The sequence below is a fragment of the Adiantum capillus-veneris genome, chromosome 13 (assembly GCF_014529385.1).
Source record: "Adiantum capillus-veneris isolate H3 chromosome 13, ASM1452938v2, whole genome shotgun sequence".
In the NCBI taxonomy this organism is placed as follows: domain Eukaryota; kingdom Viridiplantae; phylum Streptophyta; class Polypodiopsida; order Polypodiales; family Pteridaceae; genus Adiantum; species Adiantum capillus-veneris.
In genome coordinates, this window is record NC_140943.1 from 25,331,164 (window position 1) to 25,345,938 (window position 14,775).

Below are 14,775 nucleotides of genomic sequence, written 5' to 3' on the forward strand. Positions count from 1 at the left end.
CATCTGGACACAGAGTCTGAGAGTGAAACCCTAACCGCTCTCTTGTACTTTGATGATTGATTAATACAAAAAGAAATACCGAAAGGGACGCCAGTCTTTGGGGCCAATATCTCTAGGCACGGAACTCCGCCGGGCCAGTGCAAATCTATTGTGATCTGTAAATTGTTTTGAAGTGGTTATTTGGTGCTGTCGCGGTTGATTCTTGACTTCGAGTGTCCAAGTGTGTTACACACCCCGTTCCGGAACGGCGTTCCGTTCTCATCTCCGTTTCGAGAATGGGACTCGTCCAGAACGCCGTTTCGGAACGTTTGGGCTGTGTTCTTCCCGTTCCTTGTTACACTAGTTTTTTGGCTATCCAAATTGCCATAGTGAGCTACCTCACCCTACCAAAATCACCTAAACACTGTGTCTATCCCTACCATTTCATTGTACATAGACGTGTGTGAGTTAGGGAACTTTTCTCATATCTTCTTAAAATCCTTAATTAGCTAGTCATTGGGTTAGTTGAGTCAAAAATAAATAAAAAATGAAAAAATGAAAAGTATATTATCGCCTCTTTGTGTGTAAATATTTCATTGTATATAGCACCTAAATATAAGGATTTTTCATGATTATTTTAGTATGTATTTAAATATTTCTACCTAGGTGTGCGCTATTTATACTATGTGTATTGACTCACCATTAATATATTTTTTCTTACCATTTTGTACTCTCTTTATTCCATATAAAAATAATTTCATGCAAGCTTCTCTTATTATCGATGTAACTCCACAAAAAAAAAAACTAGTTTATTTATGAGTATATTTTTTCACTATTGTGATTTTTTCCTTCCTACATCTATTCTCTTTTACTCTAATAAATTAGAACATCAAAAATATTCATCTTTTTATAATAGCCTCATAATGAGAGATTTATTTTGATCCCTTTATATTTTTTCCACCTATATTTTCTATATTTGACATGTACATATTTTTTAAACCCCTCGATATTTGATTTTCTTAGTTATACTATTCACTTATATCATGAGCTCAACAATATCTTCAATTATAGACCCACAAAATAAAGTCAAGGATAAGGATATGTGACATGTATGTATGCACTATGGAGGATTCACTCTTGGATGCATTTAAAAGAATCATCCAAAGAAGGACCTCACAAGGACTTTGTGCAGTAGAAAAAAACAGTCGGTTTTGCTGAATTTTTAAAGGCCACTTGCTCTCCGAATTTGAAAAGGTGATAAAGACAAGAATTGTAGCTCGCAAGCTGAACTTTTGCCTCAAATTTTTTCATATTTTTTTGAGCTACGAGCTGTGCACTATGATTTTATTGGTGGACCCCAGTTTGTTCATGCTATGCAGCCACACTCCCTCTTCCACTTTATCATTCTCCTCTTTCACACACACTTCTCCACTCATCATCCCCACTTCTCTCAACACTCCTCTCTGTACCCTACTCACCTTCTCCTCAATCTTGAAGAATAAGAGAAACCATGGTGAACTCATGCCTTCTACACACACTTCCATTCCAAAATTGACCACCTATTCTTATTTTTCCTCCTCCAAATTACCCATATCTATAAAAAAAAAACCACAAAATTCAGCCTCTTCTGTTGAAAGACAGCATCATGGTGATTGATTCCTCATCTTCAATTACCTTGGCTTCCAAGGAAGGTCAAGAGTGGAGAAAAAACGCACCGTCAAAGCTAGTGGACCGTCAACAAGCGTCAAAATTGGCCCTGCTCAAGACACTTGGAGCATCAACCTTGTAAGAAATCCATCTTCTCTTACCGCTTAAGAGTTTTTCTTCCTTATTTGTATCCTACATGGATACTCCCATTGTAAATATCCAATTCCATTTGTAAATTAATAAAAATACTAACTCTACTAATCTACTAACACTAACCCACTATGAAAAGTCCTATCACCTCCATTTCTCTCCTCTCTCTTTTCTTCATCTATCCCCACCAACTTCTTGATAATTCCAAGCAAAAGAAATTAGATAAAGTGCTGAAAATCTAACCCAACCATGGTTAGAGGAGTAACCCCAGTCCTCAAAATTGCTATAAAAAGAGGGTGTAGCTAGCACAAAAGGGGGGAAGCCCTAAGCAAGAGCACTATGCTATAGCTTTAGAAGCCTAGTTCAATCTCTTGAGAAGGAGCTCTTGAGTGGAATATCATTGGCTTATGCACATGTATGTGTTGTATTAGAGGTGATTAGCAGGGGACCTCTATGCCATTGTAAGAAAGAGTAATCATTTAATTAAGAGTAGGAAGCCTATCATTTCTCCTACTAGTGTAAGCCTAACATATGCTAACTAGTAAGCCCAACATTTGCTGAATCAAGGAGGGTGGATTTGGACTAAGCATGGATACTTTGTCTCTCTTCCAACGTGAAGTCATGGACAACAATGATGTGTAAGTGTCTCGGTGTTTTATTTAAGTTCTTAATAGCTTGTCTCCGACGTTGTTATCAACTTAGCCATAAATCCCACATGTTGTAAGAGGGCGACAGGGTGGAGAGAACTCCCCTGGCCTTAAGACAGTGATTGGGATGGCTTTTCTTGTGATGTGTTGCGGTGTAATTTACTCAAGCTATGTTGAACAAATACTAATCACTTTGATTGGTCATGACAGATTTGTAAGAAGATATTAGTGCAGCAAGTACCTCTCTCTCTCTCTCTCTCTCTCTCTCTCTCTCTCTCTCTCTCTCTCTCTCTCTCTCTCTCTCTCTCTCTCTCTCTCCGCGTCCTAGTTCACATCCAAAACTAGGTGGTGTGCCAAATTTGTGTAGGATTAAGTTGCGTGTTTGTGTGTGTGTTTGTTATTTCTTCCAACCCAAACCCCATTGAAAGAAGCCTAGAAGGATGCTTAGAGGCCACTCTTCTTGTTGCCCATCCCGGACCGCCTCAAATTAGTGCCCTCACTGAGAAATCAACTTGTGTATGTTTTTTTGTAGAATCAACCTTTAGAATAGTCAAGGAGTTTGCATGAATCACGAGAATTTGTACGATCCTTTCATTCCCATTGCAAAGCAAAAGGTGCACATAATTGTTAATACCAAGTTGCAATTTCAACGAGTAGTTCGTAGAATTTTGGGCTTTCTTAAGCTGGCCGAGATAAACGCATTAGTAAATGCTTTTATTTTGCCTCTCATTAGATACGACCTTAGTTTGGACATCTATATTTTTGTTTTGTTTTAAGTATTAGGTCTTGCATACACCATGGATAATGGTCCACAAATAGAGGTTTTTCCCTTCCATTTCACTCCACACATTAGAATAAACGTTGCAATTAGTAGAAAAATCCATTTTCAACAACGTATGGTGTTCATGTTTGGTGCTCACAGAGTAGGAGAAATTCTTGCATCACCAAACCCTGTCATCCTGCCTCTTGTTGATTATCATAGATCATTTGATGTACATATTTTTATTTTGTTGTAGAACAGATTGCAATTTAGAAAAACATTATTGTGTAAATCTTTTTAAGTAAGAAAAACAAAAACGTGTTGTCACTTTGAAATTGATTCAATGAAGGCCCAACGCCAAATGTCCGGATATCCTCTTTTCTTTGGAGAGCCTGGAGAGGATGCATAATTATTTTTAGCAAATTTCAAGATGTCTTGCCGTATCAAGAGGATAGTAACTGATCAAGAACGTGTAGAAATGTTTGAGGTGGTCCTTAGAAAAGATGTTAGCACTTGGTTTGACTCTTTGCCTGAAGAAGTTAAGGGGGATTACACAGAAGTTGTGAATCATTTCAAGCGATACTCTCAAAAACTATGGCAAGACATTGTTTCTCATAAGCAAAAGACTTAGATGACTACTACTTGTACAAGCAAGAGTTTCTACGTCTTTGGACTCTATGGATACAAAATGTTGCTAACCCTGGTGATGGTGCACAATTTCTAAAGAAGGAGAGGTTCATAGCTGGACTCTTCCCTGATCTTAAGGTAAAGGTGGAGATGGGTGCACCTCCTACCTTTGATGCAACTGAAACTAGGGCTGTTGAGAAGTATAGAAAACTCAAGTGCCTAAGGGGAGAGGTTCCAATCGAAGTTCTTAGACCCAAAGGTAAGTCACAAGCATCGACATCTAGGGAGCTTCCTGAGGTAACGACAAAAGTGATTGAGAAGTTAGATGAATCTTTAAGCAACCTGTCGATTTACCTTGCACAAGCTATAGGTCCAAAGGGATAAACAAAAAAAGCCGAGGAGCGAGAGCCACGACCTAGGAGAGTCTTGCAATGTTGGAATTGCGGATAGTCTGGACATGGGATGTATAATTGTCCTTGGCCCCGTAAGGAGCCAGGGAGACCTAACTTGAATTACCCAGTGATGAATGCAGGTGAAAGAACTAGTCAACAACCAAGGCTTCTACAAAGGCCAAATGAAGCAAGACCACCTCCACAAGGAGTGGAAGGAGTTCCACCTTTGCCAGATCCAAATGTGCATGTGGTAGAGGTGACGAATTCAAAAGAGGTTAACATGGAAGCAAATGGGATTAAGCGTGGTCGAGGAAAAGATAAGGAGAAAGAAGGAGTTACGTCACAAAGTGACCATGGACAAAAAAAGAAGGCGAAGGAGACCAAGGAAGCTAAGAGGACTCGACGTCGTATCAACCTCCAAGACTTCCCTCTTGGACATGGCATGGCTCCGTACAACTTGTTGGAAGACATGAGAGGTAAGGGTCCTGATATCTCATGGCCTCAATTTCTTGCATTATGTCCACAAGTTAGGAGGGATTTAACAAAGGTAGTTAGCACTAGGAGAAAGGTAAAAGAGAGTGTGCCTGTTGTAAAAATTACACAAGCCGAAATGAATGAGGACATTACACCGGTGCTAAACTGTTACATCAAAGGAAGATTGGTTAGGAAAGGTCTAGTGGATGGGGGTGCACAAATTTGCATTATGACAAAGGGACTCATGCAAAGACTAAGCATGCACATCCATGAGACACCTGAAATCAAAGTGAAGATGGCAAACAATAGCAAAGCTAGGTGTGTAGACATTTGTAAAAATGTTTTTGTAGAGGCATTTGGCATTAAGAAGGCAGTGGATTTTCATGTTATGTCGACCAAGGGAAGTGGCTATCCATTTATCCTTGGAAGACCATGGCTAATGAAAATGCGAGCTTTGCAGGATTGGGAAAGTGGAAAGTTAACTTGTAGGAATGACAATCATAAGAAGGTTATCTTTGACATGAAGGAGCAACGCCAAGAGGAGCTCCATGAAGAATCATCACAAAGTGAGACGGAGGAAGGCCGGACCGATAGCACTTCAGAAGAAGAAAGTAGCGGCAGCATTACTAAAGAGGAGTCTTTCATCGAAGTCATGGGGGTAAGCTTTAAGCCAAACAACCACGAGACCTCTTGTCAAGGTTTGGAAGAGGTAGGTACTCAAGAGAGCCAAAATGTGCAAGATAAAGGAATGTTAAAAGGTATGCTGTCTACAACACTTACAAAGGAAGAAAGAGAGGAGTTCAAAGGTGTGTTAAGGAAATTTCCTAGGCTTTTTGCTAAAGACCACATTGATGTGCGTGAAGTAGATGCTGTTCAACACAAGATTGAGTTGAAGCCAGAGGCCACACCCAAGGCTCAAAAGCTACGAAGCCTAGGAGTCATCAAGGAGCAGGCTTTACTCAAGGAGGTAAGAAAGCTTCTAGGAGCATGTTTCATTTATCCAGTGGAAAATTTAGAGTGGGTCTCTCCCATTGTTGTCACTCCCAAGAAAAACGGCAAGTGGAGGGTGTGTGGATTACCGTCCACTCAATGAGGCAACAAAAAGAGATCACTTTCCTCTCCCATTTCAGGATGAGATACTAAATGGCGATCACGAATGAAACATTCGAACAATGCGTGCGTATCAATACTCGAACAATACTTCCTGTGAGGGTTCTCTGGACCTAAGCTCGAGAGCCAAGATCGGTTCTTCGTGACTGATCGAATCTACAACGAGGTTAGCTTCGCTAGAAAAAGCATCAACTAACATATCATCCTTGTGAACAATCACATCTTCTTCATGCAACTCATCATGCTTGTGAGAAATCACATCTGGATCATGCAAATCATTATGCTCATCATTATCATCAAAATCATCATGTTGATCATTGTCAATCAAATCATCATGCTACTCACAATCATGCAAATCCTGTGTGTCATGTTTTGGAGAAAAAGAGACTGAGAGAGTCTCCTTCCCATGAATCCGTTCAATCTTGTCCTGCATATTAGCAATGAGAGATGGAGAATGAACGATATCCTCTCCATGAATGTCAATGACAGAATCACTTTTCGCATTGAGAGTGAAAGTGTTAGCCTCCCAATCAATGAGAGGGTTAGCATCATGAAACTATCGAATGCCCAAAATCATATCACATCCTGAGAGAGGAGAGACCACAAATCTTCTAGTGAAGGCAACTTTTTGAATTGCAAACAACACATCAAGGCACTCCTCCGTGATGAGAGCATCCATACCGGGAACAAAGCCAGAGACCTCAATAGGAGATCTCTAACTAACTTCTAGGCGGGCTCTCTCAACAAGAGAGGGACTGATCACATCATGCATACTACCTGGGTCAAACAATATGACAAAACGCTGCCCCGTCATATGACCATAACATTTAATGAGAGAATCATCAATGGGAGGGTCATGAGAAACTTCGAGCACACTCGTGTTATCATTAATTGCATGGACAAAAGAAGTGGATTCTGTGGATTCTTTAGATTCATTCGATTCAAGCTTAGGACATGTTCTTTTTATGTGACCCTTAATGTGACAATGAAAACAACGACCTTCCTTAGAATAAGTGCTTTGCTCTTCCGACGTGATGTATCCTCCTACAATTCCTTGTGCTACCTTTTCATCTGGAGTCAGCTTAGGTTTAGCAATTGTGTTAGCCTTACCCTTAGATTCATTGGAAGAATTCTTTTCTGAGAGACTGTTGGAAGATTGGTTAGAAGAGTTACCATTCTTACCGTTCTTACTGTTCTGAGGGTTCTGAGAAGTCTGCGAGGTACTTATGGACGTCTTGTTCTCCTTAGGCTTTCCATTGTTGTGCTTCATCTCCTGTGCGAGAGCAATCGCTACCGCCTTGTTAAGATCGATTGGATCGAGCACCTCGACATCGTACTTGATATACTCGTCCAATCCATAAAGGAATGCCTCTTTGCGTTCATCATCCGACTTGCGTAATTGGGTACCTAGCTGCAAAACACATAACTGGCATACCATTTTGCTTGAGAGCGTGCCAATCGTCCTTCAATCGTGCGAGGTACTGAGGTGGCATAAACCGCGCGGCACAGACCACGCCTTGAGCTTGTCTTGGAAATCAGCCCAACTGAAGGACAGGGGCGTAAGTTCATCGGCTTCCTCTAGGTGCGCGGCTAGCTGTGCCTCTTGCCATGCGTGGTACCAATTAATGGCATCACCGGCAAGGTACATAGCTGCCGTCAAAACTTTGCTATTTCCTGTGTTTGAGAAGGATCTTCTCTTCACCTGAGTTCTACTCCTTTCCGCGGACGCACCCCTTGGCGGCCTTGCGCTCACACCAAGGTTGCTTTTTTCCACCTCACATCAACTAGCCTGCCGCTAAGTGCACGGTCCGCTCTCAATGAGTGAAAAGAGACACAAAGGGAGGCTGGACAAGCCCTTCTTTCTTGGGATTCCTGTCACTCTTCAAAAAACACGATTAGGAATCGACACGCCCAAGCGAACTTGGGTCCGTGCGACCACAACAAGCAAAAAAAAATTATTGTGATTCTTGTGGTTCTTTCCTTAAGTGATACAGAACAATACCAAAGCTCTGATACCAATGTAAGGTGCAGCGGAATGAATGTTGTTCTTTATCAAGATGAGTGATCCATATTTGCTCAAGGTTCCTTTTAGTTCTTATGAAAGGAAGAGCCTTCCGTTCTTGATGGAGAGTGCTATGATCACGAACAAAGTGAGTGGATACTGTGCGTGCAAGTGTATGAGACTGAGAGATAGAGAGAAGAGAGATACGACACTAGAGACGTAAAACCCTCCTCCGAAGGCCCCACTCTCGTCGGCGAGAGTGGTTTACTTATGATTGCACAAACGGGTACAATGATGATGCATAAAACTGATGCAAATCTAGGCTATGTCAACGACGACAACCGGGATGGCGATGACGACAATAGGGCTGAAAATGGAATGCTTCTGACTGCTGTCCAAAAACGCTAGCTGTGTTGAAATCTGGTGCGGGTGACTTGCTGATTTTTCGGGGCTGTTTTGGGCTGCTGAAAAACGCTGCAATAGCCTGATAAAAATGCTGAAGACTGCTGTAATGCTGCGATCTGATGCTGAAAAACGCCAGGGAACAAGGCCACAAGGCCTTCTGGCGATCCTGAAAAATGCTAGGTGCAAGGGGGGGCTACGGTCAAGCATTTGCTGAAAACGCAAGGCAAAAGGGGGGCTGCTGGCGATGCTGCAAAACGCTAGGTCTTGGGTGAGGGAAAACGCCAAGAGGATCTTGGAAAGTCTTGCTGAGAGAGGGGGGAACCTGTCTCGCCAATGGCCTGTTGTTCTCCTTGCTCATTTGCCATTTAGTGCTAACTTTGGTTTGCTTATATATTTTCTTACCCAAATTGCCCTACCTACTTTTGTTGGAAAGTCACTTAAATTAATAAGTGAAAAATGTCAAAAATAGGGAAAATAGGCTAAATGCACTGGAAAATTCCCGTGATGGAATCTGATGGAATCTGATGGATTCTGATGGGAATACTGATGATCATGCTGTGTGCAACCACAGGATATGCATCTATACTAAGTGACTGGGCATGCACGGTCTACGAATAGATTCACAAAAAGTGCCAGATCGCTTTTAATCTAGACTGACTGGACTGACGGAAACCCTGTTATGGACCCTTATGGTGTAGCTTATCCACGGACATATAAGGTTGGATGTGTCACGTGATAGCCTCAAACACCTTCGAAGGTGGAGAAAGCTAGCGGGGAATGAGGGTAGAGAAGAGGAAGAAGAATCATTCATAGGAGAAAGAAATAGTTTCTCGCTTATCATCACTTTTCTTGCTTAGCATAGCATAATAGCATAGTAATGAAGATGAAGAAGATAGCAAGCTTAAGTATTGAAGTATGGCTCTTGGTTGGATTTGCATCCCACAGTCAAGAGTGTTGGTGTAGGCTCTCACCTTCTCAACAAGCTTGGAGAAGGAGATGGAGCTCTTGCACTTTGCACTTCACACAATGAGAGAGTGTGTGTGTGGGAGAGTATACCCCCTCTCATGCTTGGTCCACCTCTCTCTCTCTCTCTCTCTCTCTCTCTCTCTCGTATTATTTAATTAAATCATTTGGACACGTGTCCTCTTTTTCCTCTTTGAGAGAAAAAACTTAATTATTTATTTTTATGCATATAAATTCTCATTGGACCCTTTTAAAGCCTATCCAATAAGATTCAAGCACATCATGAGGGGCACATGGGGAGGATCTTGACATGTGTCTTTTAATCTTCTTAAGATATCATGTTTGATTTGAACACTTCAAGCATCTTAGTCATTTAAGCATGCACACCAGATTAGTGTCAAATTCCTCTTGAAATAGATGCTCTCCTAGAAGTTGCGTAAGCCAAGATACTATACCCCAAGTGACAAAGCCAGACTGCAAATACTCTACTCAAAAGAAGGGCGTCGCTCTCCAAACGACATGTGAGGCAAAGCACATCCATATGCAATGATTGGGAGACACAACAATCTATAATATACATCTGATGTGTGTAGGATCATGTCCCATGGAAGCAGCCCAAGTCCCTACGGGTAATCCACCATGAACAAGCAGCCAAAGGAAAAAGGAGATCCATCTAGCTACATGCAGATACCAACGTGCTGACAAGTAGTGTCTCAAATATGCATGTGACAGACCCACATGTAACCATCCAATACACTGCTCTCTATACTCTCGAACTAGGCGATGAGTCCAAATCTATATACTCAAAGAATGACAATAGAGCTCTACATGCTCTACAGAAGCCCACTGCTAAGATCGGTCTCCCTTCCCATATCCATAACCACCGGGATGAAGTCTCCTCCGCAAATAAATAGGGATCTACACTGTGTCTCATCTTTTTCTACTCTAACGGACTACTATCTAGGATGGGACCACGGATCTCCTCATTGAATATCGCAAGATCCATCCTGTTGTAGAGCCACACTGAAAAGAATTGTACTAGGATGGAAATCCCCCCCCCATCAAAGTTAGCCCACCAATCCACATACTCTGGCATAGTAGCAACACCTTGAAGTACCTTGTCCTACTGCACAAGAATAACCGCCTCAATCTCACCTATCCTCTAACTCACTCCTATGCCAATATCGTACTGTTCTGCTATGTCATGTGCTCGCAAGAGTCTGACCTCAAACCAAGAAGCACAGAATGTGCTGGTCTAGTCCAAAATGGCCCAATCAATGAATTTCCTCTCACTCAACTGGGCGCTCCGAATCCAAAACATGAAAGTTCCATATGAGTGGCTGTCTCTCTACCTCCACCCTGGAGGAGGGTGGCAACCTGATCACGTTGTGCCTCATGGACATCCAATTTTTTTCAATTGAAGCACAAAACGAGATACATGAGTGAGAGAGGCGGATCTGTAAATAGAAACCTCATGCACCGACACCAAGGATGCGTATCTCTATCTCCAAAACGCAATCCCACTTATGCCAGCGTGGCTTGTAACAAAATCTTGCAAGGTTGATTGCCCAGGAAAAGGCTTCGGACACTTAACTCGGTAAGAAGTGCTCTCCATCTCTGGATCAGTGATGCCCAAGCCCACCCTTTGCCCTAGGTAGGATGCTCAAATGAAGCTCCAGACCAGGCATCAAAGCTGTGGCTTGTAGCAAAATCTTCCAAAGTTCATTGCCCAGGAAAGGCTTCGGACACTTAGCTCGGGAAGAAGTCAGTGATGCCCAAGCCCACCTCTGCCCTAGGTAAGATGCTCAAGCCTCAAAGGAAGCTCCAGACCAGGCATCAAAGCTGTGGCAACACTCCTGCATGAAGCAATGAACCAAACCGAAGCAAGGAGAACCTGGTTCTCCACCACCACTCTACCAGCTAACGATAAATGCTTAGAAGATCAATGGCATAGATTCCTCCTCATAACTGCAATGCAGGGGTAAGTCGCTAGTGACATCTCCTCCAATCTGAATGCTCAAATAATTACATGTTTGTCCAGAGCGCAACCAAGTAAAGCCCTCTTGAGTTGTCCCATGGAGGAGTATCATCAGAGCCCAGAAAGATGCCATTCGATTTGTGCCAGTTGATGCGGGCAAGACCGGTAAAGCAATAAACATCAAGAGCTCTACGAATTGCATCCCACATACATATCATATATTGCGAGAACAACAAGGTGTCATCTACATACTCTTGATCCACCAACTCCGCCTCCTCTGCTAGCAGCATAATCAAATCTCTGAGGGCAGGCTGCTAAGCTCTGAGGACAAGTGACACAGCCTCTACCATAGATAAGAACAAGTATGGTGCCAGAGGGCAGCCCTGTCACAATATATACAGAGTTTCATATTGTCTTTAGGAGCATTGAAATAAAATCTCTTCCTTGGCATGACACAGTACCCGAAAGAGCACAAGAAAGATTGAGCATCAAGCACCGGCATTTCCATTATGGTTTGCCACAGATGATTGATTTAGATCAAAAAGTCAAGATTCGACCCCATTGTTTGCGTGTGTTTTATGAACGGTTTGACACTCCTGTCTGTTTATTCATCTGCATTGCATGCACAGTTTTTTTGAAAGATTAGAATTCTTTGTTTATTCAGTCATATTGGTATATGTACCATCATAACTTACTGATTAAATAGGGTATAAAAACACTTACACAACATATGAAAATAGGCAGATGTTACCGAATCAATCTAAGTACAAAGGCCTAGCATCATATAAGAGTGTTCTGCTGGCGAAGGCTGAAGCTCACCTAAAACGCATCAACAGCAATCATCACTAGAATCAAGAAAAGGCAATCAGCACAAAATTTAGTGACATTGTGGCAACCAAGAAGCATACTAATCAATGGAGTATAATTTCCTACTGTGAATTATTTTCAACAAGAATAGAAGCTGAGATTGAGCACCTAGCCACGCAAATTGAATAAGGTGATGAAATTAGCACATAATCAAAAAGGACTGTCCTGTGAACAATGCCGAGAGTAGGTCAACATGACGCAGCCCACCAACATCTCTCTCTCTCTCTCTCTCTCTCTCTCTCTCTCTCTCTCTCTCTCTCTCTCAAACCTGCATTTGGGCGGTTGCAATTCCATTCTTCGCAGAGCAACTGCTTACTCTTGTCAGAATCCAGGATACATAAAGAGCTGGCTCGTTCTATAAACGTTGCCTCCAATCCTGCATTCATGGTGGGTGCCAAGGACTTTACACAAGAGACTCTCTCTGTCTGTGCTACTTATGCTGTTATCTCAAGTCTGCCAGTAAAGTAATAAGTGATGGCAATTCTTTTTGATACTAAAATACGCAGCATAACGTGCCATATAGTCCGTAGTGTACGACGTTCGTAACTATCGTTACTCTTCTCCAGGATAAGGTAATATTAAGGTTGGCTGGGGAAAAAAACAATGCTCTTTGCGGATAGTTGGGATTAATCCCAGGACATTTATTAATCACAAACATTGGTATTTGTGTCTACAAAATTCATCTCATGGGCCCACAATACCACTGTTCGGGAAAAATCATTTCTCCAAACATATAAAATTCCTTCCCTTGAATTTCCCAATAGGAAAATTTAGAAAATTAGGTCTATTTTTGGGGTTTTTACACTATTTTTCTCTATTTTGGGGCGGAATTTCTCCTTTTCCCCTTGCCCTCAACCGGCATTTTTGAAATTGAAAACGGCACGATATTAAGCTGACACACATTTTTTCCGAACACTCCACAATACCATCAGATATCCTCGTTATGACCTGAAAAGCTGCAAAACATAATGTCTTCAAATATGTTTCAGATATACTCGTTATGACCTTAAAAGTTGCAACGCATAATGTCTTTAGATATGTTTGTGAGATTGACACAGTGTTTTTAAAAAGTATTGGAAAATTTTAAGGGATTGTGTGATTTTCTAGCAATAAAATTTAAAACTTTAAGGGTATTTGTCAAGTTTCTCTTCGCGTCAAGGTTGTGGGTCGGAGGGCTTCAGATCTTGGTCCTCCATCCACTCATCTTTACTGGCCAGAATGTCATCCTGCAACCACCCGATGCTAGACAGCTCAGCAGGCAGAATATCAAGCATCACAAATAGGCTGCATGCCAATCGCATGCCTCTAGCTCAGCACGCAGAATCACAAATGCAGGGAATTTTGACAAGTCAACCTACAGAACTAATCGTCTGTCTGGCAATGCCTGGGTTTGACCTCTTGATCCAGTGGCGCTGCTCCCCACAATCATTGACGGCCAGGAAAGGGACCATTCCTTGCAATCTTGCTCCCATAGGACTCTCGGCTCCGTCGGTCACCCTTTGGTCGCAGGGATTCCAAGGAATGGTCCCTAAAGGACCATGTGCGCATCTGTCGCACGTGTCAAAGTAAGGGACTTGCCGTACACTATGTGCAAGCCACAAATGGCTGCAAGCACACAACCATACTAATCTAGCAAGCTCAAGAGAGAAAGGGTGTGTCACTCATCGCCCTACGCTCGCCTTCGTGGAGGTTCCTCGCTGCGAAGAAGAGGGAGCTACTGCCATGCCGTGCTCAACCACCTTGCTGTCGCCGTGCCGTCGCAATGGTCTCTCTCTCTCTCTCTCTCTCTCTCTCTCTCTCTCTCTCTCTCTCTCTCTCTCTCTCTCTCTCGCATAACACACACACAAGGAGATGGAGCAAGAGCACTCTTCAATTGCACAAATGAGAGAATGAGTGATTTTTAGATTTAGGTGACTTTTATATGAGGTCGCCCATTCACACTTGGGAGCCCATGTCTAGCCAACTAACCCTTGAATGTTCCAGTTAGAGTGCGCCTCTCATCGACGATCACTCTTACGATTTTCCTATTGGAGCGACAAGCCCGACACATGACTACTAGAAGTGGACGATGGTGGTTAACATGCTCCCCTTCCTTATGTAGATTCCACCCTCGGAATATAGCAGTGCAGCATCGGGATCCACATAGGAGTACATGTAGCAGAAGAAAAACAACATTGTGAAATCTCAAAGGCAGCATGTATAGGCGTACAATAAGTGAGATGCATACATGATATTTTAGGAAATGCAAAAAAAATAAAAATCATGAATTGTAACATTGCCAACTAGAATAAGCGTAGTACCTAAATGAAATGCAATTGAGTTAAGGACTATTACGTTGACTCTAAGAGAAGTACACAAGAGCTAGGGCTAAAGTAAGTACTAGATTGGCCAACGATAATTAAAAAATATCGATTAAAGAGTAGTTAACCCTAAGAATGTTCATTGGGGTGGTCTAAAGACTAGTGATCTTGTCACTTATACCACTTAAGTGTGATCAACATAAAATACAAGGAAGTTTGTGCTATTTACTTTCTCTTTCCTCTTGTTTTTTTTTTTGGTCATAGTTGCTACAAGTAGATGGGGGACTCGAGGTCTCAAATACCAGTAGCTGGGAGACTCGAGGTCTCAAATACCAGCAGCTGCGAGACTCGAGGTCTCAAATACCAGCTTAACACATGGACTTCCATAACACAAGTCACACTTAGGTGGAATAAGCTAGAGAGAACTATATCCTCATAGCTTAAAACATTACTAAAGTTACTACAATTAATAGA

At 42.1% G+C, this 14,775-nt stretch overlaps 1 protein-coding gene across 4 annotated transcripts in view; it reads right to left on the reverse strand.

Moving 5' to 3' along the window:
* The window catches only part of LOC147443720 (pentatricopeptide repeat-containing protein At3g03580-like), a 28,947-nt gene extending 16,385 nt beyond the window's left edge, over window positions 1–12,562 (reverse strand). The window contains exons 1-3 of one of the 4 annotated variants that reach the window (XM_086526526.1): window positions 12,270–12,376; window positions 12,110–12,166; window positions 11,886–11,953 (exon numbers count right to left, since the gene is read on the reverse strand). Coding sequence is in view for 2 of the 4 variants with exons in the window: in XM_086526523.1 (XP_086382649.1) it covers window positions 12,270–12,387 (118 nt within the window). In the remaining 2 variants the exon portion in view is untranslated. Of the gene's footprint in view, window positions 1–11,857; window positions 11,954–12,109; window positions 12,167–12,269 lie in introns of all 4 variants that reach the window. The other 3 variants (XM_086526525.1, XM_086526524.1, XM_086526523.1) reach the window with 3 other exon arrangements.
* Between the last annotated feature and the right edge of the window lie 2,213 nt (window positions 12,563–14,775).